The sequence below is a fragment of the Primulina tabacum genome, chromosome 10 (genome assembly GCF_025594145.1).
Source record: "Primulina tabacum isolate GXHZ01 chromosome 10, ASM2559414v2, whole genome shotgun sequence".
Classification (NCBI taxonomy): domain Eukaryota; kingdom Viridiplantae; phylum Streptophyta; class Magnoliopsida; order Lamiales; family Gesneriaceae; genus Primulina; species Primulina tabacum.
Genome location: NC_134559.1, coordinates 3950718 through 3974366, shown reverse-complemented (window position 1 = coordinate 3974366; position 23649 = coordinate 3950718). Strand labels below are relative to the sequence as shown.

Sequence of the window (23649 nt, the reverse complement as noted above, 5' to 3'; positions counted from 1 at the left end):
TATATATATATATATATACACGTCGCTCATACAAACCAAGTGGCAATCTTACGTTTTGCATGCCACGCGCATATGGCGCGCCCAAAATCCGCGCATATGCGCCGGAAGCACTATCCGGCTCCTGGACTACTCGCGCATATGCGCGCACTGACATCGCGCATATGCGCGAGACCTACTGTCTCCGCATATATCCTGCACATCGCCTCGCGCATATGCGCGACTCATCTCCGCGCATATGCGAGAGACTCTCTGGAGTTATTTGCATAGGCTTCGCGCATATGCGCGACATCTTCCGCGCATATGCGCGAGGTCTTCTGCCTGTTTGGCGCATGTGCGCGCTTACACGCCGCGCATGTGCGCGAAGGCACACCCTCGCACATGTGTTTCGCGTATGTTCTCGTCTTTCCCGGTCCACTCCGTTCCGTCTATAATCACTTCAATTAATCAAGAAATCATCCCAGATTAATCTCAGATCATGGTAAATATACCCAAATCAGTTCAGATTACGGTAATCAAATTCTCGGGCCTTACATATATATGTAATCTTTTTTCTTTCTTTTTGTTTTCCTCCCTTAATAATATAATATATATATTAAAGGAGGAAAAAGAAAGAAAGAAAAAAGATTATATATATACATATATATATTATATAACGAAAAAGAAAGAAGTAAGGAAGGAAAAAGAAAGAAAGAAAAAGATTATATATATATTATATATATTATATTATTAAGAGAGGAAAAAAAAGAAAGACAAAGATTATAGATATATATATATATATATTATTAAGGGAGGAAAAAAAAGAAAGAAAAAAGATTATATATATATATACATATATATAATACATATTATATATATTATATTATTAAGGGAGGAAAAAAAAAGAAAGAAAAAGATTATAAATATACTTATATATATATATATTATTATTAAGGGATGAAAAAAAAGGAAAGAAAAATATTATATATATACATATATATAATTGATTTTAAAATTCAAATCTATCAATACAAACACAGGGTAATAAAAGAATTTCAATATAGTGTAATATAGTTTTTTTTAATTAAAAAAATAAGAATACAAGAAAGTGAAAAAGGACTAATAAAGTACTTGGTTGAGGGTAAAAAAAAATTAATGATGAATTTCCTCATTTTACAAGTCTGTTGGCAGAAGAAGTAACCTGAGTGGGCAATTCTTTGACTGCAAATTCTTGCATTGACTCCTCTAAAAAGACAAATTATATATATATATATATATATATATATAGTAAATAAAATAAGAAAACTTTGAATTTGAACTTTTTTATTTAATAATTGTTGTTATAACTAAACATGTTCAAAATTAAATTTTTTTAGAAAAATTTAATAAATGTTGCTATAACTACACATGTTGTGTCCGAACGAAAAACGTCTCATGCATGTAGCACATGAATATTATATGAGATTGGGATACTTTTTTTCTATAACGGAATGCAAATTTGGACATATTAATCATGTCTAAACGAAATGTTAATTAATTGTATTCGATTTGGACAAAGGTTTTATTAGTTTTACCATTTAATAAATTATATGATTAGAGAGTGAGGGATTTCTTGGTCAAAGTTGGTATTTATATTTGGTAGTTTTGCATTAATAAGTAATAACTTAACCACTTATGAGACACAACACCGACATACATAGAGAGGGTAGGGTACGTAGTATTTTCTCCAATGTAAATATATTTTCTCCAATGAAATATTTACATACATTTCATTATTTTTTTTCTTCTAAGTTTTAGAACTCGAAAATAATAATAATTTTTATGAGATTGAGGAGTTGGAGCTGATATTTTAATTAAGGGAAGATTCAAAATGGTAGTTTAATTTAAGAAAAATTACATTTTTTGGTCTTGTATATTTGTCAATGTGCAATTTTATCCACTGTGTAGTCAAATCCCGGTCTTACTCTGTTATCTTTATTATTATTATTTACAATTTTAGACTTTTTTCGACGTATTGTTGAAGTCGCGCTAACTTGTATTTTGAATGAAAAACAATTTAAATGGCCGAAAATCGAAAGTTTCAGAACTAAGATTGAAATTTGATACATGAAAAATTAAAATCTCAAACATTTGCAATAAACATCCTTATATATCAAATTACAAATCATATTTTTAAAGCTACACATACGGGAGAAATATATAATTCGTTCATATATACACAGATGAAAATTATTTTAACATAAAGAGGAAAGACAAGCTCGATTAAAATTATATATATTTTACTTTTGAGTTATTTAAAATATTTGAACTATACCATTACTATTTATTAAAATTTTTGATTGTATCATTTAAATATATTTATCCATTTATTGTTTCCTTTCCACCCTTCTCGGCCCTATGCTGTTATAAGTCCATGTTTAGTTCTCGATCACAGTTCAAACCAACCTGCAAACACCTCATATCCCCCATATTTCTTCCATCTCTTTTCTCTTCTCCATCACAAGAAAATCTTCATTGTCTTTGGCTTAAAAAACACCCAACTTCAAGTTCCCAAAGCACGAGTTGAGCTAGTATCAGTATTTTAAAGCCAAATTAAGTACAATTTCTTCAGGTAAAACTGAGAGGTTTGACACTCCTCTCCAATATATACTCCTTTTCAAGAAATAGATATAGACAATTGTTAAAAGAGAGAGGTTTTATTTGCTTACTTTGATGAAAGTATCATACTGAAATTGTCTTGTTTTTGGTTTGGTCTTCTTAGTCAAAAAAGTGCCCTGATGAAATTAAGTTGAATTTCTCATTTCAGGCTAAGAGTTTTCTCACTTCACCTGCTTCGCTTTGGAATTTAACGAACTTTTATATCTTTGCGTCTTTTTTTTTCTCCCAAGAATGGAACTTTGAATTTGTGTAATGGGGACCCAGAATTTTTATGTAAGACAGAAGGATTTTCAAGAAATGTTGGCAAGAACATATTAGCTAGTTCCCTAGTAAAGTTGTTTGTTTCTTCATCAAGAGCATATTGACCCCAAAAAACAAACAACAGAGAATTTAATTAATTTATATCTGTAATTGTAGGCCCTCTATTTCCCTCCTCTTTTGTTCACCAAATATTAAGGAAGAAATGGAGCATCCAAGTGAAGACGAAGATGTTATGCCAATCCCACTAAGTAGCACCTATGGCAGTCATGAACATGGCCAAGACCACATCATATATCATGGCATGATCCCTTCTCCACTCTGCCAAATCCCCACAAATGCACCCTTTAAGAAAGATATCAAGTACAAAGAATGCCTCAAGAACCATGCAGCATCAATGGGAGGAAATGCCATCGATGGATGCGGAGAATTCATGCCTGATGGAGAAGAAGGAACAATCGAAGCCCTCACTTGTTCAGCCTGCAGTTACCACAGAAACTTCCACAGGAAAGAGATCGAAGGGGACCCATCTTTTTACGATCCCGGTAATTGCTACCACAATGTCACAAATCCAAGCAGAATCATTGGAAGAAAAGTATTTCTGAGGCCCCATCAGATGTTCATGCCTGGCGGCAACATGGAATCTAAAGATGAAGGCAATGATGGCCGTGGTGGTGCTGATGGTGCGGTGACGGTTAAGAACTTGCCTCTGTCGGCGAAGAAAAGATTCAGGACAAAGTTTACTCAAGAACAGAAGGAGAAATTGTTCATGTTCGCGGAAAAAGTTGGGTGGAAAATGCATAAGCAAGAAGAAGACGCGGTGCAAGAGTTCTGCCGAGAGATTGGCGTCAAAAGGAGAGTACTCAAGGTTTGGATGCACAATAACAAGAACAGCCTTGCCAAAAAATACGATCCCACGTCCAATTCTTAGCAAAACCAAGTTTAGGGAACATAAATCCCAAAAATTAAAATGTTTTTTTCCACCTTAATTAAAAAATATATTTGAGGTTCTCTCACGAGATAATTGCCGGAAATACACGTGAAATTTTCGTTGAACTAATACTTCCATGTATAACGTATTTGAGCATTTCAATCCTTATATTTATACACAAATTGTGTCGATAATAGGTTAAAATTCTCGTTTAGCTAATAATATATTTGATTATTTTAATCTCTCAAATACTTTTTTGAACATGCAAATCTCTATTTATATGAGAAAATTATGTCAAATACCAATCGATATTTTTTCATGTATTTCGTTCTTTTTCATGAGTTTTTTTTTATGAAATCGTCACTTCAAGTATTAAAAATATAGAGTATGATTCATTAGTTTTTTTAACGCTCCACTTAAATAAAAAAAATTTGTAAAAGAAATTTAGTTGGTATTTTTTTTGTTAAATGACACAGATTATAATATTTAAGTGATTATTTATTTGATTTTCATTTTAAATGTTTTTAAAAAAACTTATATATAATATAAAATAAATATAGTACTTTATTATTTAAAATAGTATTTTTTCAAATTCGTCTCAGGTACAAAAAAATTCAGGTACAGCCTTGACCGTGTCAACACTTTCAATAACGACGGAATGATGGGTTGGGACCCTGAGCAGATCAGATTCCAACGAAGGAAAGTATAATGCGTGCTTTGAGATTTTCGGGGTCGACATCGGCTTTGATGTGAAAAGACCGAGAGTTCATCGAGAGTGGAAGAATGGAAGATGGCTGCCTCCACATTCAAATTGAAGGATTCAACTATTATTTTTCACTTTTTTGTTTTTAATTGTTGTGTGTTTTGTTTTATGTTACAAACTTTTTGTTATTAGTTTGATTGTTTTTATGAATTTTGTGTTATAATATTATTATTGGTTATTGCATTGAAAGATATGTTTTGAGAATTATTTATCATCGCTAATCGGATCGACTGATGGATAATTATTGAGCTATGATATCTCGGTTCTTAAAATATTGAACACCGATTAATTAAATCGAGTTTCGTAAGACATTCAAAATAATCTTTAATAGAAACTGATTAAATATTTTGATAAGGTACTTGAAAGATATGTAAGTTGAATGTGTAAAAATATTTTTGATTCAAACATTTGATATGCAATAATTTGGTATTTGAAGAACAAAAAATTTGTTTAACTATAGCAAATAAATAAATGCAATAAATAAATAGATACGAATTTGTTGGATGTTCGAAAATTAACAACTCATTCGTCACCTCATTTTTCCCCTTGAGAAAGATCCACTCGAAGACTTTAATTTATACAACTCTTTGTATAAACTCATTTCAACTTATGATTTGTCTCTTACCTGATTTAAAACTTTTAGCACGCTCTCGATTGTAGAACACGATCTCACAATCCACATAATATTTAGTATATCTTATGACAAGACTGTAAACATAATATTTAATGTGTTTGTACGAAGACTCACTCATCTAAATTTTTGAAGCTCAACTCTCTAGTATATGTGTGTGAAAATTTTACATTGTATGTATATCTCAAATATATCATCACACTTGGGTTTGCTCTCATTCTAGTTAATTTATTTATGTAAGCTGCCCATGCTTTGAATCTCATGTATATGTGTGAGTGATTGTGTGTGAAGATTTTACGGTGTATGTATATCTCAAATGCATCCTCACACTTGAGTTTGCTCTAATTATAGTAAATTTATTTATGTAAGCTGCTCATGTTTTGAATCTACTTCAAAAGCTTGTATTTGATCTTCAATATGTTGTATAGTTAGCCTCAAAGAATGATATATACGTTAGACACAAATATATGATCGTTTAGAAAGTTTTGTACTGTTTCTGATATGGACACGGTCATTTCTGCCTTGGTAGCCATTTTTCTCGGGCCTAACTAATTTTGAGATCCGCTGCTAGTTGGTCTCGTCAGTTAGACTGATCATTCAGTTGGGCTCGTCAGCTAGATTGAACCAAACTAATGAAGTCAACATTACTGATTTCAGCATGTGAAGAACTAGTAGCTTTATCGTCATTTATTAGCATCTTAAAATCTGATTGTGATTTTGACTTGTGAAAAAGATTTGTATATCATTGTCTTAGTTTCACAACACATACTGAATTATTTCATTCTGATAACCGATCTGATTAGGATGACCAAAATATCACAACTGCTAATGTCCAACTGATATTTGCTGATCAGCCAAACCGATGAACTTTTCTGTAACCACTTTGACTAGATAACATTCAATTTAGTCCAACTGAATGAGACTTGTCCCAAATTGAGTTTTCTATTTAATAATTTTGACGACTGATTTGATGAGAAATAAAAAGAATATCGAAAATTCGAGTGACTGAGCTGAAACAGCTAATTTCAAAATAACATAAAGAAAAACAACGACTGAAGTGGGAGAGTTAGATTCTCATTTGCATAATCTAACTGTATAATATCATCAAAAAACCGAAGCTAGCTAGATTTTTCAGTTTGATTAAATTTAAATTTCGGTTTTTATATTGAATTAGTAACTTCACGCTTAAGTAAATAATAAAATAAAAAAATTTACGATGACTACTTAACTTAACGAATGTACTCAAAAACTTTAAAATTATAGGATCTTTTGTGTGGGTGGAAATCGACGTGGGTATTTTATTTCCCAAAATTTATTTGATTTAATTTTATTATGAAATTAATATATGCGAATAAAATTACTGAAAATATTTTTTGCTATATTTATTGAAAATAAAATTAGCTAGGGAAAATAAATTGAAGTCATCAAATATAAATAATGGAATATAATTTTCTAGAGAGAGAAATTCGGAAGTATTGTCGGCTTCGACTAGGCAAAGACCAACGTCTCGCTCTCTATCTCTAGCTTTCCCAGTTCTCTTTTTCCTTCTATTTTTTCTGCATAAAATTGCTGCAAAGTTCGTTCATATCAGCTGGAAAGCTTCTGATTCGGAGCTGAGATTTTGTTTGGAGCTCTCTAGTTCTGTGGAAGGGACGCTTGTGTTCATGGTTGGTGGATGATTATGGAAACCGCGCAATTTTTTAGGTTTACGGGCTGCGCATCTAAAGCTTGGTAGAAACCATAGCTCCAATACTGGCACGTGTTTGAGTTTTACGTTTGCCGTTGGGTTTTATATCTGCTTAGATTATTTTTGTCCATGTAATAGTTTCAGTCATCGATAGAGCATTCAGAGATTTGTGTGGATTTGTTGAATATTATGTGGATGTAAGTTTGGGTTGTATTTTTACTCGGGGACATGAAGGTCTGGACAGTTTGTTTATTATATGGATCTGTGTATCATGTTTTCATGTGTTTGATATAAGAATCATTTGAATTGTAGGCTGTGTTACTGTAATATTTGTCTTTCTTCAAGCTCGATTCGTGAAATTGCGGCTGAGGTTCCGTTGTTTTTGTCTCGAATTTGTTTTTTGATTCTGTGGCTTAATAAACTCCAATTGTCTATTCATCTCTGAACTCTCCATTCCATCCATTGTGGCAAAAATAATTTTAATAATGGACTTACATCTTTAAATGTTGCATTCCGTCTGTGTTGACAAAATTGCAATAAATTCGGAGAAAAAAATTTCCTGTAGCATTACGAACTGGATCTGCCCCGTCCTTTGTTATTTTCATGCACGCAGTTTCTGGTTGTGGAGTTTCTTATCCTCGATATGTGATTGTTATGATTAAGTTTATTGGTTTTATGATAGAATGAGTGGTTAATTTAGTCATGAACTCAATATAGAGCAGTAGTGGAACATTCGACCTATTTAACTTGGCAATTTGGATTAAAGGTTATTCCAGAACATAGGTCATAAAGATAATACTTTTATAACAAACTTGAAGGGTTAATACCCTTTTTGTGATTTGCATGTGAGAACTTGAGGATAAAGGGAAACTTTTTACTGATTTTCAGGTAAAAAAAGCAGAGGTTGACCGTGATTAAGGGATTCGTCATTCTGGCGTATGGGTTACTTGTAAATTTAGCTAGTATTTATTACAATTGGATGTAATGGTGGCATTTGTTCAGATCAAAGTTTGAGGTTGTTCATTGAAGCGAGTTGTACATAAATTTTTCGGGCTAATCGCCAATCAAAAAAATTGTTGGAGTTCTGAGCTGGTTTTCTCATGGCAAATCTCTCTGAAAATCATTTTGCTGGGGGCCCTCCACCAGGTTTCTGTTATTCCAGTTTGTGCATGTTTGGAAATGTATTATTTTGTGAGGTGCTTGGTCATTTCTTTACCTGCTGACCCTCAATGTCTCTCCATGTTTGTTATGTATGCGTTCGGACGGCATAACTACTAGGTGTGCCGTGCAAATTTATTTGGTACATTTTTTTTATTTTTTGTGCAAATTATCTGGTGAATTATGATCCTTTTAGTTGATAGATATGATGTGAATGTGATTGGCGAACCTTGGTGATTTTCAGTTCTGTCTTCCGGCCACTGTTCTAGTCTGCATTGTTTGAGCACTCTTAAGAATTTTTGCTTTTCCAATTGCCGATAACAATAAGTGATTGCTCTTATTCTAGATCTGTTGCTTGTCCAAAGTCATTAAAACCAAGAAGGTGTATGATGGGTGCCTAGGCTCAAAACTCAGTACACCTAGCCCTTATGTGTTGAGACAACTCTTTTCTTCCATTAGACATGCGGCTTAACAATGATCCCCCAACTTTGGTGCCTTTTAAAGGCGCAAGACTCTTTATTAGTGTGTCTGAAGTATTGGAAAATTAATATTTTAAGGTCAAAAGCAAGATGATAATGATTCATTTTCGCTAGTAAAATATCATGCATGTGTTTTATTGCCATTTCAATACTCTGTAAATTATATATTTGGTTATTTATGAAATGTTCTTTAGATATTTGGGATGCCTTACTGTTGTTTAATGTGTCCAAGCTGCTTGTTTTACTTTTTGCCTTTTTCATTTTTTGCCCTTACTTCTAATATGACCTGGTGTTCTATTACAGGAGGCCCGACTGATGCTTTATACAAAGAATTATGGCATGCCTGTGCTGGACCCCTTGTTACCCTTCCACGTAAAGGGGAACAAGTTTATTACTTTCCTCAAGGTCACATGGAACAGGTTGGACTGTTTCTGTCTATCCATCGCCAGATCTGTTCTTTAAATTGCTTATTTAGTTTCCTGCTATATTGTAATGGTCAGGATTCCAACTGATCCATTCTTTTCTTGACACTATTGTTTCAAGTAAGGGTCTGTATGATTTTTGTTGTCAAATTTTGTACCTTTTCTATTTTAGATTAGATGTGATCTGACTTCTCAGATCCTGTTTGATATTTCCCTTTCTCCGTTGTCAAGTTTCATAAAGAGCTGACCTCAGTTTCTGTCTTTTGCTCCTCCCTCAATTGATAGAAATTTCATTCTTAACATCTTTTGTTTATGAGTATTTTACCATGTAGACCTGGAGTTTTTGCTCAGTTATTTACTGATATCACTCTATCATCTAGCTTGAAGCATCCACACATCAGGGTTTGGACCAGCAACTTCCTATATTCAACTTACCCAGTAAAATCCTTTGCAAAGTGATGAATGTCACACTGAAGGTTAGTTCATGAAATCTTTTGTATGAGACCGCGAATTTTTTTCCCAAAATGGCTTCTGGTGCTAAATATTTCACAATAGTCTCCCGCTTTGTATTTTTGGTGTTAACTTGTTCATCTTGAATTGTAGGCTGAACAAGAGATGGACGAGGTGTATGCACAAATAACGCTGATGCCTGAACAAGATGTAGATTCTCTCTCTTACTCAATATTCTTTCGATCTTAACAGTTATTACAATTTTGAAGTTTTATGAATGGAGTTAGTGACTGCTAACACTAGTTTTAGATTCAGTTCAGTCAATTGGAGTTGGAACCAATGGGTTTTTTTTTTCTTTTCGACACCATAATAAATTAATATTAGTTGGTCCCTATTCACATCTGGCAAAAACAATTGTAATTTTCTGGAGTGGTTTTATTCAAGGTTCCATTTTCTTAAGAGGCCAACAGAAACACATCAGTGTCTGTTTCACACTTTCAGTTTGGTTTTCATACGATTAAGACAAATTAAATCCTTCCAATGCTACTATTTTCTTTCAATTTAGACATGCCAGGCAGGGCTTCCTGCACAACCCAATCCTCTCACTTTAACTTTTGTTCATGATTACACGTATCTAATGCTTATTATTTTGTTCTGCGGATGGATCAGGAAAATGATATAACAAGTCCTGATCCTCCTCTGCCTGAGCCTCAACGGTGCACTTTCCATTCATTTTGCAAGACTCTCACTGCTTCTGATACCAGCACTCATGGAGGATTTTCGGTTTTGCGTAGGCATGCCGATGATTGCTTACCTCCATTGGTAATAACATGTCATTTTTAGCTTCAGTCAGCCTTTGGTACTCTGTTTTCCCTCTTGGCAAGGTTTTGAAGTTGCACTTTCTAATTGTAGGATATGTCTCGGCAACCACCCTGGCAGGAGTTGGTCGCTTCTGACCTCCATGGAAATGAGTGGCATTTCCGTCACATTTTCAGAGGTTAGAAATTTACTGGTTTAAATCTGAATGTAATTTTGGTCTCGCTAATTTGTTGCAAAAGTCACACTGTTGCATCATATTGCATCTGTGCAACAAAAGTGTTGACCAGCCGTCCGTGCATGCTGCCCATGGAGTATTCGATGTACTCATCTATTGTTTATTTATTGGAGAGTGAATGTTAAGTGAACTACTGCAACTTATAGGCTATAGCCTGTATTAGTTCCCTTGTCATCATTCTATTACATTGTGGGGCCTTGTGATTCATGGTTATAAGAAACGCGGACAGCTCGTGTTTTATTCCCCAACAACTAGAATAAAAAACGTAGCTTATTTTGGAGCTTTAGATTAATGTTTGAAGACAAGAGTGCTTTTTGTGTTTTCTTTTAAAGACACATTTATTAAGTAATGGGAACACAATATTGATCTAAAACGAGGGAACATACGAAAGTTAATCTGATAATCGAGGAAATATTGCATTGTTCGAGAGCAATAGAAGGAAAATAAAGGACATTCAATTCCAGATGATATAGTTTCTAATTTGATCTCTCTTTTGGATTGACATTTTTCTCAGGTCAACCTAGGCGCCACTTACTGACCACTGGGTGGAGTGTCTTTGTTAGTGCAAAAAAGTTGGTTGCTGGAGATGCTTTCATTTTCCTAAGGTATGATATGAAAATTACGTTGATCTATCCAACATAATTGTTTCGCTTAAATTACACTTGTTCCTTAAACTTTGCAGAGGAGAAAATGGGGAGCTTCGAGTTGGAGTCCGCAGGCTCATGAGACAGCTAAATAAGATGCCATCGTCTGTTATATCAAGTCATAATATGCATCTGGGGGTTCTTGCTACTGCATCACATGCCATCTCCACAGGGACACTTTTTTCAGTTTTTTATAAACCAAGGTTCTTTTCCTACTCTTTTCTGGTTTGGATTTTTCATCAATCAATATCAATTATATTTCCCTCTATAACCATTATAATTGCATAAAATATTATGTTGTATCAGCCATTCTTGTGAACTATCTAGTTCAGTGTGAAAGCATTTTGATAATTTCTGTTGAACCATTCTTTTTCTGGGCATGAATAAGTGTGTCTAGCATGCTTTACACTTACTATATAGTTGTATGTTTCAGGCTTTTAAACTTTATATGTGTGCATCAATTCAGGAGAAGATTTTGGTTATCAGTAACTAATTTTGCACATCCTTGCGAAATTTCAAATGTGATCTGTTTTTCTTCTGTTGAGCCATTCTTTCCCAGGTCATGAATTGACTGTGTTTTTGACATATTTTACTTTCTAGTTTCTATGTAGTTCTTAGGTCTCTGGACCTTATACACACGAGCTAATTGAAGAGAAGATCTTAGATTATTCGTAAATAATGATATTCCATCCTTGTGAACTCTCAAGTCTAATTTAGTTCTAAAATCTATGAATTGTGGTCTATTCTCCTGTTGAACCATTCGTTGCCTGGGCATGTGTTTAATATGCTTTGCACTTTTTATATATTTCAAGCCTTTGAACCTTATCCTTGTGAGTTAGTTATGAAAAGATTTTATTTTATTCGTAACTAATGATGTGCTGCTTGATCATCAGTTATTATAAATTTTCTAGGAACACCTTGTTGTGGCTGTCTGGTTTGTTTATAGGATCCAATTTCTCATTGTTCCAGTGGTGGTTTGGAAGAATTAACTGTTTTGAATTTCAACCATTTGTGTCCAGAACTAGTCGATCGGAATTCATTGTAAGTTTAAACAAGTATCTTGAAGCTCGAAGTCACAAGCTGCCTGTGGGGATGAGGTTTAAGATGAAATTTGAGGGTGAAGAGGTTCCAGAAAGAAGGTAGGTACTTTTTTGCTATAAATTGTGTTTTGGTTATGGATCAGTTCTGAACTGCTCTCTTTCTTCAGAATAATTTTAGAATAATCACTAGAAATGCATGTTCATACAGGTTCAGTGGGACGATTGTTGGTTTTGGGGATTATCCTTCATCCAGGTGGCCTGATTCAGAATGGAGATCATTAAAGGTAAATATATTCTTGCGGTATACCAGTTTTTGGGGGCAGATCTTTTTCACACAGGCTGTTGTCCTCCATGCAGAGAAGGCTAGCTTTTTTATATTTTATCTTTTTTGTAACAAATTTTTTTTTCTCTATACATATAAATTGATCTTCTTACTAAAAGAAAGTTGAGAATTTGGATTATGTTAGTTACACCATGATTTATTTCATGCATCCAGGTACAGTGGGATGAACCCTCCCCAATTTTGCGTCCAGAGAGAGTTTCACCATGGGAGATAGAGCCACTTGTTGCAGCGAATCTTCCAAACGCACAGGCTCAGCAAAGAAACAAGCGTGCCCGACCACCTGCCCTACCTTCGCCTATGCAAGGTCTTTCTTCGCTTGATATTGTTTATTTCTAAGATGTTGCAAGTAGTTCTTTTCTATTTTCCTTTTTTTTTTTGCCACATGTCATAAAACAATTCATTTCTGATAGGTATGTGGAAATCACCATCGGACTCCCCTTCAGCATTTACTTGCCATGATCCATTGCGTGGACCAGATCTCTATCAATCACCTAAACTTAGCTCTGTCACCAAAATCAGCACTTTAAGTTACAATGGAAATTTACTGCCCCTTTCAAGCAATTCAATATACCAATCCAATATAGAAACTGCAGCCGAGTCAATCACTCCTGCGAGTGACAGAAGACATGGTAATGGCTACAGGCTGTTTGGAATTGAATTGGTTGACCATTCAACAGTTGAAGCCAGTCCATTAGCAGTCCTGACTGGAGCAGCTGTTGAGGATTTTCATGTTCCCTCGGATATTGAATCTGAACAACAATCAGAGCCATTAGATTGTAATCATTCCAATTTTCCCTCATTGATTTATGATCCCAACAAGTCATTTCTGATATCTCCTCATGAGCCTCAGAACAGGCAAATTAGAAGCTGCACCAAGGTACTCCATTTTCAGTGCATGTTGCTTTCTTTGAATAACACTTGATTTGAAAATTGGGAATGAAACTTGACCATCTAATGTGAATATTCCCTACTATCCTGTGTATTAAAGAACTGAATGGGGATAGTTTGGATATTTAACCTTCCACATTGTCACGGCTTACTTGTTATATTACTGATCCTATTGCATTATTCTTCTGATTGACATTTTATTGTTACCACATTTAGTCAGATTTCTGTCGATCTACTAATATAGAACATACACTACTCCGTTTTGGATTTCATTTCGATTCTTGAAAACTTTGTTGTTTTTATTCTTTCCTTTTAAATGTTCATATACGGACAATAGGTGATTAATTTGCATTTATGATTCGTGTAGGTTCACATGCAAGGCATTGCAGTTGGAAGGGCTGTGGATTTGACCAGATTTGATAGCTATGAGGATCTACTTGAGAAATTTGAAGAGATGTTTGAAATCGTAGGGGAACTCACTGGTGCAGGGAAAAAATGGCAAGTGGTATATACAGATGACGAGGATGACATGATGATGGTTGGAGACGATCCATGGCAGTTGAGTAAAATTTACTCTTCCCGTCACATTTACCTGTTATAGATCATTATTCCTGATTGTACATTCTCCATTTTATGAATTAGCGACCCACAAACTGTTGATGTTATTGTGTTGGTGGTGTTGTTTTTGGGATAGTCTTTAACATTTAAGTATACTGGTCAGTATTCAATACATACAGCTTCACTGATATTCACAATTGCATTTCGAGCATATTTTATTCTTATACTGGGGATGGTAGGAGCATCTGAATGAATGTATTAGAAGTATCCTTCTTCACATGCTAATATCACACTTCATGTTTGCATTGCCCCAGTGAATTTTGCATCATGGTGAAGAAAATATATATATATACAGCCGAGGAAGCCAGAAGGCTATTGCCCAAGATAAAACATCCTCTCACTGAGGTTAAATCTTCCAAGCTCCTTTCAGATGTGTCTGTCGGTGCTGAGGCACAATCATCAACCATGGGATCAGCATACTGATGAGTTCCTTGCCATCTTTAAGCTGCAAGAATGTTGAAAAATGCACTACTGAAGATGAAGTCGACAAATGACTTGCAAAGTTGTATTCCAGCTGCCGAATGAAGCTATACATGATAGATTGACAATTCTCATGTGGTTGGCGATGGCAGGATATGCTAGTGAGGCAATATATTCTGTTATTATTTCTTAAATGGCTTCATAATGTTAAGGGTTCTGATCTTGTATTATAATTGTGTTTGTTTTGGGGAATCTTGTGGTGCATGCTTTTGGGGATCCCACGAAGGTTCATCTTTCGACAGGATTAGTTATCGACTTTCGTCACCTTTTTTGGGTTTTCGGCAATGAGATTTTTTTTAATGTAAAACAACTTTGTACAAAAATAAATACAGGATCAGATTACTGTCTTTTCCATTTTTTCAGTCTTTAACCTCATGGGATTGTTGATCTTCACAAGTTTTCTTGGAAACTTCATGGTGCATTTTCTGGGCTTGTGGGAATTATCACAAGATTTTAAATTCCTTTGGTTCTCTATATCGAGTCTATGGCATTGATTATACGAAATATTTGAGAGCTTGAGATTTCGTTAATAATGGTGACTAAAGCTTGCAGTTAGATTTGTCAAATTGGATTAGGTCCGTCGGGCCGGACCGTCCCGTTATAAAAATTGAACGTGTTGGGTTGATAAAATAGCACCTCATTTGGAGGCGGGCCAAATGGGTTGAGACCGTTTGGGTTGCGGGCTAAGACGGGTCGAGCCCAAACGGGGCGGGCTGGCCCGTCAAATTAGGATAATTTTATATTTTTAAGTTTTATATAAAAATTGGAATAAGTTTTATGCGCGTCCATGTCTTAGAACAAATATATTGATAATTTACTCTTAGAACAAATTTATTGATAATTTACTTTTACAACAAATATACATAAAGAAAATAAAAAAAGAGAAATTTACAAATATACATAAAGAAAACAAAAGGGAAGAAATTCCTGTAAATTTTATTCATGAATCTTAAAATAATTTTTAAGCATAGCAGTTGTTTGTGAACCCAAGAATGGTTTCGTTTGAAGTCCGACGAGTTGCAGTGAAATTTTGTGGACCCGACGGAGGTTTGCTAATTATGTGTATTGTTGAAGACATAATATTTTTTAAAATTTACAACTGTCTCTTTCCTTGACTTTATGTTATTTTCCATGTCTCAATCTTCATATTTGGTTTAAACATTTTAGTTTTTATGAGTTATGTTGTATGCTTTCTTAATTTCTTAGTTCAATGTTTTTAATTATTTTTTGAAACTATTTGACTAAAATATGTTTAGAATTTTTTTCTTGAAAAAACAAGCGGGTCGGCCCGCCTAACCCGCGGCCCAAGATGAGTTGGATTGGATTGACCATTTAGAGGCCCGCCAAAATGGCTGGTTTGCCCGTCCCGCCCCGTCTAATGGTGGGTTGCGACGGGTGACGGGCTTGCCTGCCCCGTCAACCCATTTTGACATGTCTATTTGCCGTTCCAAAATCTTGACGTGATAATTGAATTTTTTTGTCAAAAAAGAAATACTTAAAATACGTGATAAATTTAAAAATTAAAAGAATGCCTGTCGTTGCTTGCTTTCTAGCTCGGCAAATGCGCCTCCTTAAAGTAGGAAGATTTCTATATTCTTTGTATTTTTGTCTGAGTTTTTCCTTCCCAATTCCCATGATTTGGATCCGATTTTTAAAGTCCAGAATTTGTTATTTGGTTATCTTGACGAACAAAGACTAGATTTGGGCTCATTGATTTTTTAAGTTATTTAATTTAAAATAAATTAATACTTATAGAAAAAAAAAATTTGTTTTAGCGAAGCTGCTCGTATTTGTTTTACGTGTTTCGGTGTGTGCCAATATCATTAAGACTATAATTTATATAAGATTTTTTAAATTTTATTAAATGTTTAATTTAATAATAATTTATAAAAATTAGTAATTATGATAAAATTTGAGAAAAATAACTATTGAAAATAAGTTGTAAGTAATTTTGGGGAAATATGTTGGTGTATGGGAAAAAAATGATAATATGACTCGTAAAAAATAAGAAAAATAGAAGACACGAAAGCCTCATCTATCAATGGCGGTTGCCGTGGCAGCTCCTTCTCCATTCCTAGGAGGCCACACCCGACAACACGCTGTAAGCAGCTCCGATTTCTCTTTTTGAATTTTTCTTGGATCATCGATTGTTTTAGTGTTAATTTTTTTATTTCACTCCTGAAGTTTGGAGGGATATGATTGTGTGATTATGGGTCTCAAGAATCTTGATTTTTTCCGTGTAGAGCTGAGAATTAGTTCATGATGATTTTTTTATATGCATAATTCTTCTTTTCTTGTCGTTTTGATGTGCTCTTACTGAAGGTCTGTCTAGTGGGTGAAAAGTTCGTATCTTGACTTTTTCTTCTTCTTTTTTTTTTTTCTCATTTCTATTTTGATGTTACGTAATGATTATGTTAAATTGTTGATTAGTGAGAAATATCGCTATATGTGGATGCTTAGCTCCATTTTGCTTTATGTCAGTTTATATCTTTGGAACTCGATAATTTTGAGATTGCCATCTACAAATACTCGTTTTTTACAAATTGTTTTGCATTAAAAATAAAGATGATGTATGCATAAAACACTTGCATCGTTCCAATTTCGTATTTGTTTAGCATTGGGTAATGGGTTTAGTAGGCATTGCTTACTGTTTTTATTAAAATTACTTGTGTAATCACACATTCCGTGGAACACCTGCTTCGTTGAACTTAATGTGTTTTTCCTAATTCCATATTGCATTACTATGTTTGGAACTGTACTACTTAATTTTTTAGATGTATAGAAAGAAGAGACTCTGCAATCTGTTTAATTATGAGAGAGATTGTTTCCCAGCGTGGTATTTCTGCTATGTACAAATCACATCTATTCTGCAAGTACAGGGCAAATCATCGTCTAAAAGATACATCCAGAACTCAGTTACTGGGTTTAGCATCAAAGCATTATTTTGGGGACAAAGAAAGGCTCTGGAGACAGCAAAATCAGAGCTATTTCTTGGAGAGTTCAATTTGATAGAGTTGGAGTCAGAGGTGGTTACTTGTAATAATCTAATTTTTTTGGTACTTAGGACTTTGTGTTGTTAGATAATCATGGCGTTGATCTTAGTCCGCTCTACTCTGATATGCTCAAGGATCAGGTAACAAATATTGATAAAGGCAAAAAGGTAACAGTTTCGGTGGTTTCGTCTATCTCAGAGATTTCATCAGATGATTGGGATGCTTGCAGTCTTGATGCATCAGGTCCCAAGAACTTTAATCCATTTCTTAGCCATGGTTTTCTTTCAGCCCTGGAGGAGACCGGCTGTGCAGTTAAGGTTAGGAATATCAACTTGTTTGCCTTGGCTCTTGCATAGTTTTTTCTTCGTATCTACTTAGGTAAACAATATGTACGCTTCAATCATGCTTTGTATGCTACATAAAAAGATCCTTCGAGAAGTCTTTTTCATTTAGAAGTATAGATCTTTCATTCTTGCACTTGAAGGTTCTGTTTTTTAATTTTTTAAAAAGTGTAATATGTAAAATCAGAAACATCAACATGCTGCAATCTAATTAGATTCTGAAGCTATTAACTCGGCTTTTTGAGAGCCAAGAAAGGTATTAATTAAAGGAACCAGATTCCAATTGTGTTTGATAGCATCGGTGGCTGATGAAAGGTCACATCCGTTGATTTACTGAATAATATCTTGAGATTTCAATATGAAAGAAAACCATTAGGTTTCATCGTTATAGAATCTGCTCATTTTCTTCCGCTCTCATCATTTGTGTTTTTGCCCGGATGATTGGCATAGCAATTGTCTCTTCGCAACTTCAGGAAACAGGATGGGTACCCCAGCATATCATTGCCAGGGACGACAACAATAACATTTTGGGAGTGATTCCTCTCTACCTGAAAAGGTTTTGTTTATCTCACAGACTGTTTTGCAATCAATTACCACAAAGTAGCACTTGTTTTATATGATATTTTAATGCAAAGGTTGATGCATACTCGAACACCCTTTCATTACTTGCGTTTGTAATTGGATAAGACTGTCTCCATATTTTTACCTAGCTCTCTTTTATGAATTTCGCAGCCATTCTTATGGTGAATATGTGTTTGATCATTCATGGGCGGACGCCTATTACAGTTATGGGTCAAGATATTATCCAAAATTGCAATGCTGTGTGCCTTTCACTCCAGTTACCGGCCCAAGGATATTAGTCCGTAATACAATGTTCCGAGATCAAGTCTTTGATAATTTAGTCTCTTCATTATTGGAACTGACAGTTAAGGTAGTTACTTGCCCTAGCCATCTCTCTCCAAACGTTCTAGTTACTTGATATTAAACGTTTCAGCTTTCACTGTTTCTGGATTTTTTATCCCTTTCCTGTATCACATGATATCATATTATTTTCTTGCTTTCTATCTCTTAGGGTACGGAACACCCGTTATTCGAATTTAGCTTTGAATAGGTTTCATCTGTTTTTGAAACAAAAAATCGTACTCGTGAAAATTTTCATTGCACGTGAGTGTGTTTTCTTGTGTCTACTTTAGTACTCATCATTTCGTTAGAGCTCAATGACCACTCTAATTCTGATACTGGTAAAATGTTAACTTTTGTAAATGAAATTTTTACTATTCACAGACCTAAGTGAAGGGAAAAACCATTGCTCTCATATTTTCAAAGTTTTTTGTTTAACCTCAAACTATGTCACAGTTTTGCTGTAGATAATTAGGTGTCATATTTTTATCTTGTTTGTATTCTTCTCTTTCCAATTAGTGAAATCAAATCATTTCTTATTTCTCAGTGTTGAATGTAACAAGATTCATGTCCTTCCAGTTTCAAGTTTCATCGCTGCACATCACTTTTCCCTCTTCAAGTGATTGTGGGAAATTAAAAGAGAGAGGTTTTCTGCAGAGGATCGGAATGCAGTATCACTGGAAAAATCGTAATTACCGAAGGTAGGGTGCATCATGCATGTAGCTGCTTATTTGCTAATTGCAATTGCTGTGCTTATGGGAAATCAATAGAAAAAGGACATTTAAGGTTTCATCAACTTCAAAATATCTATTTGTGTTACATGGTTTCTTGTGAATATGCAAAACTTAGAGAGAGATTAATTTGCTTATTGTACAATTTTTCTCGAAAAAGGAAAAAATATCACTGTTAAAAGTAAAAGGTCTTCTTCATATTCCAGTCCGACCATGAGATCTTAAATTATAAATCATATGAACCACAAATATACAAGACGAAGTGACGTCAACTCACCACAAAACTATTGGTCCTGTTGTAGTAAATTACTCTTACAAATTAGGTTCATCGGCACCAAAGGAATTGTGCTTCTTATCTCTTTCATATGACCCATATGAGTGTTCGTAATTTCCTTATCGTGGTGAATGAAAAATGAACATGCATAAATTCCTTAATTTTTTTAGAATCCATAAATTGCATAAAAATAGGCGATTTAAAGATGTATGTGAAAGGAACAGTGGATGAAAGATTATATGATTTCAAATGCTACTACATCTATTAAGAAAATGTTTAGAAGCTAAATCATCAATAACAACAAACATAGTACATAGAATCTATATAATCTATTTTGATGCATCATATTATTTGTAAGAGTATATTGTTATCTGAAGTATTTTGTACTATGTTTGTTGTTATTGATGTAAGCTGATTTATGCTACTTTTGAGATGATCCCTTGTTATAGGCATTGAATCATGGGGATGTCAGCCTGATCTCAGAACCACTTTCTATAGCATAGCACTTCTACTAAATGAATAATTTATGAAACTGGATATTGTGTTATGATTTTGTGGTGTTGCTTCACAGTTTTGATGATTTCTTAATGGACATGAAGCAAAGTAAGAGGAAAAATATTCGTCAAGAACGAAAGAAGGTGTGCTTAGGCTTAATTTTTAGTATCTTCCTTCAATTTTTTAATCCTTTCTTGAATGCTTGACCATTACAATTCAATTTTTAGTTGTTGATCTACAAAGTTATGTCTTGAAATGTAGTCAGCTGCCACATATGCATTTGTGATACTGGTATTACAATTCAATTTTTAGTTGTTATCTACAAAATTATGTCTTGAAATGTAGTCAGTTGCCACATATGCATTTGTCATACTGGTATATATGCCAAGGTAAAATGACGTTTAGATGGGTGTTAGACACAGTTGGGACTTGTTAACATTTATGGCAGCTGAATGATAATTTATTGCAGGTTAGCACAATGAAAAGACTTACTGATGAGCAAAATAATAAAAGTATAATCTGATTTGATCCTGAACTAATCTTAAGAGCCTTGTCAACCATCATTTTTGCTTCATGAACTCTTAATGCAGTAAAACAATCTACTCCCAAGTAATTTATTTGCATCGCTTTATTGTGATTCCCTATTATACCTTTCCCATTGATCTTCAGTTCTTCCATCTGATTTAAGCTACCGCAGTTTGAAGCATAAAAAAGATTCCCTGTACGTGGTGCATTTAAAGTTTCAGTAACCTATCAAGAAATCAAAAACTTGAATTGAAATATCTAAAAATATTACCAGAGGATTTGAATAATAAGGGATTACTTTTCCAGAATCTAGATCGCGATTGTGCTACACTTTACTTTAGAAGCTAGGAACGGTTTGTATAAAAAAAATTATAAAGTAAGGTGTTAAGTTTACGACAGATATGTCTCAAAAAGCCTCTAACTTCTGTATATCTTTACTAATTTTTTATTAGAAGTTTCAAAACCTGTGCAAACATGTTGAGGATGATGTCCATTTTAATGTTTTCAATTATGGTCAAGTCATGCAATAAGGGACAAACTGTTTGATATTTTCTTTTTCCTGGTAAATTAATATCAAAATTGGGGTGACATTGTGCCTAATGGTTTATTCTAGCATATTATATCAAACTAGCACCAAAAAATTTTTGGATAGCTCATGGTCCCATGAATTGCTAATTTCACCTGCAAAAGTTGCTAGTGATTTGCATGTTTTCCATCTTGCAGATTTGTGCCCAAAATTTGAGTATGAAACGACTACGAGGATATGAAATTAAGGTATGAAGTTAATTGGGTCCTTTCAAATTCAGTACTAAATGACATCTGTGCAGAGACTTACAGGATTCTATTTTTCATAATTTGAAATTTTGTGAATCCTGCCAGAATATGCATGTAAAAGAATTATTTTGAATATATTCATTCAATAAACTAACAACCAAATTTTCCATGTAAATATCTTGTTTAGATTCTTACTTGTCTTTGTTGCTGGTATTTACAGGCTAAGCACTGGGATACCTTCTATAAGTTCTACAGGAATACCACAGATAATAAGTTGGTTTTTTCAGCCATTTTTGCATAAAGTATTATAGTTTCTGGTTCAAGATGTTGTTGACAGTTGATTATGTTTGGAATTCTATTTGTAATAAAAAAAACCTAATATGGCTTCAGGTGGGGTAGTGCTTATTTGACCAGAGATTTCTTCCACTATATGGCTTCAAAAATGGGTGATCTTGTGCTGCTTGTTACTGCAGAAGAAGGGGATGAACTTATAGCAGGAGCCCTTAATCTCATTGGAGGAGATACCTTATATGGACGCTTGTGGGGATGTCTCCCTCGTGCATACTACCCAAATTTGCATTTTGAAGCATGTTACTATCAGGTTTTCCTTTTTCTTCTCCTTTACTCTTTTTTATCATGTTACTCTGTGGGAATGTTTCACTTTTTCGATTTTTATCTTTTACTGTTTATTTAGGATAATAGAGATTTATTTATTTTCTCTAGAAATATAGTATTGTCTTTGAAAAACCATGGAACAAGCAGTATTTTGTTGAGGACTGCTGCATCTTTGAGATGAGAGATGGCTTCAGATTTTATACCGAATATAAATCAGTTTTCTTTTTGGGGGAGGTAGGGGGGAGGAGGGGAGGGGTTCCAAATCTAAATATGCTTTCAGAGGATGAATTATTGAAACCCATGCTTCACTCGTGTTCATTCGTGCAGGCTATAGATGCAGCTATCGAACTTAATCTTGACAAGGTAGAGGCTGGAGCACAAGGTGAGCATAAAATTCAGAGGGGTTATCTGCCAGTAAAAACCTACAGCTTGCACTATATTCTGGATGAGGACTTTAGGAAAGTCATATCCAATTTCTTGGTACGAGAGAGTGCTCAGGTAATTGCACACATTATCTAGAAAGTGAAGGAGCAATATTTGTTACTTGTTACCGGATCCTACGTTGTCCTCCATATTTTTGTTTGCACCCGCATATAAATCTTTTGTGTAAGTAAGGCGAAAAATATTTTGTTGTATCCTTTTCTATATCTTTCGTTCTTCCTATTTCAAAGATGGAAGTTGGGATCTATGTACACAGAGAGATCATTGATACCACTAGGTGACATGGGATCCTTTAGAAGGTGATGGAATGATCGATGACACATCACTAAGTGTAGTTTTAAAAATGTAAATTTCGACTTGTGAGCATCGAGTTCAAACCCGTTCTGGATTTTATATGAATTTGTTTCTCCGGTAATAACTATTGTCGATTAATTTTTACACAGATGGAACATGTTATGAAGTTATTATGCGATTCTGGTCCATTCAAGGAGGATAATGTTTCTTGAAAAGATGGAATACCAAGTCAAAGTAATGGCGATACTTTTCGTGGTATGAAACATCTTTTACGAGATTGATCAAAACGTTCAGGAATGGAATAGAAAGTTGATCAAGAAAGATGCTTTGTGCATGTAAACGAGGAAATGGAATCCATCCAAGAATTTGTATATATCATTTTATCGAAGATGTGCTTTGTATCTGTATATCGAATAAACTTATCATGAATAAGATTATTCGAGACTTTTAGATATTTGGAAAAGATGCTAAAATTATAATGAACCTTGCACAAGAAATTCCTACCTTGGCTCTGCAGATCTACTACCTGAGTACAAGACAACCATTCTAAGTGGGAATGTGGGATCTTTTTTAAACAACTATTTCGTTTCCCCTCTCCTATTTTTTTTTTAATTATACTGAATTGTTCCGATGGACTAGATCTACATTTCTATGAAAAAATAACTAGCATCAATAATTTGGGTCTGTGGATGCCCTTCGTGTTATTTTGGATCTGCTGTAAAATGATTTTAAAGATGGATCGATTTGATTTGTATTTATAAATTAATATTTTTAATATATAAAAAA

At 34.2% G+C, this 23649-nt stretch overlaps 3 protein-coding genes across 7 annotated transcripts; all 3 read left to right on the top strand.

The window, feature by feature from the left end:
* Positions 1 to 2384: 2384 nt before the first annotated feature.
* Positions 2385 to 4763, top strand: LOC142505600 (zinc-finger homeodomain protein 4-like). Of its 2 annotated transcripts, XM_075618658.1 has the most exons (3): positions 2385 to 2587; positions 3052 to 3760; positions 4426 to 4763. In XM_075618658.1, exons 2-3 carry the CDS (start codon positions 3098 to 3100, stop codon positions 4483 to 4485), a joined length of 723 nt encoding a protein of 240 aa, XP_075474773.1. In that variant the 5' UTR covers positions 2385 to 2587; positions 3052 to 3097; the 3' UTR covers positions 4486 to 4763. The 2 variants fall into 2 exon arrangements, with proteins under 2 accessions (XP_075474773.1, XP_075474772.1); XM_075618657.1 differs by lacking the exon at positions 4426 to 4763 and having other exon boundaries at positions 3052 to 3925.
* Positions 4764 to 6667: 1904 nt separating this feature from the next.
* On the top strand, positions 6668 to 14843 carry LOC142504750 (auxin response factor 1-like). 3 transcript variants are annotated; one of them, XM_075617535.1, is made up of 16 exons: positions 6668 to 6948; positions 7793 to 7840; positions 7907 to 8050; positions 8845 to 8960; positions 9344 to 9439; positions 9567 to 9623; positions 10074 to 10235; positions 10326 to 10410; positions 10982 to 11072; positions 11150 to 11314; positions 12131 to 12250; positions 12360 to 12435; positions 12648 to 12798; positions 12905 to 13371; positions 13750 to 13940; positions 14255 to 14843. In XM_075617535.1, exons 3-16 carry the CDS (start codon positions 8005 to 8007, stop codon positions 14421 to 14423), a joined length of 1992 nt encoding a protein of 663 aa, XP_075473650.1. In that variant the 5' UTR covers positions 6668 to 6948; positions 7793 to 7840; positions 7907 to 8004; the 3' UTR covers positions 14424 to 14843. The 3 variants fall into 3 exon arrangements, with proteins under 3 accessions (XP_075473650.1, XP_075473649.1, XP_075473651.1); XM_075617534.1 differs by having other exon boundaries at positions 6668 to 6972; XM_075617536.1 differs by having other exon boundaries at positions 6669 to 6972; positions 7793 to 8050; positions 10083 to 10235; positions 14255 to 14842.
* A 1599-nt stretch (positions 14844 to 16442) lies between these two features.
* Positions 16443 to 23346, top strand: LOC142504776 (uncharacterized). 2 transcript variants are annotated; one of them, XM_075617583.1, is made up of 12 exons: positions 16443 to 16581; positions 17360 to 17506; positions 17614 to 17790; positions 18288 to 18370; positions 18547 to 18745; positions 19294 to 19415; positions 20291 to 20357; positions 21463 to 21513; positions 21734 to 21786; positions 21904 to 22114; positions 22456 to 22626; positions 23013 to 23346. In XM_075617583.1, exons 1-12 carry the CDS (start codon positions 16522 to 16524, stop codon positions 23073 to 23075), a joined length of 1404 nt encoding a protein of 467 aa, XP_075473698.1. In that variant the 5' UTR covers positions 16443 to 16521; the 3' UTR covers positions 23076 to 23346. The 2 variants fall into 2 exon arrangements, with proteins under 2 accessions (XP_075473698.1, XP_075473697.1); XM_075617582.1 differs by having other exon boundaries at positions 17608 to 17790.
* The last annotated feature ends 303 nt before the right edge of the window (positions 23347 to 23649 follow it).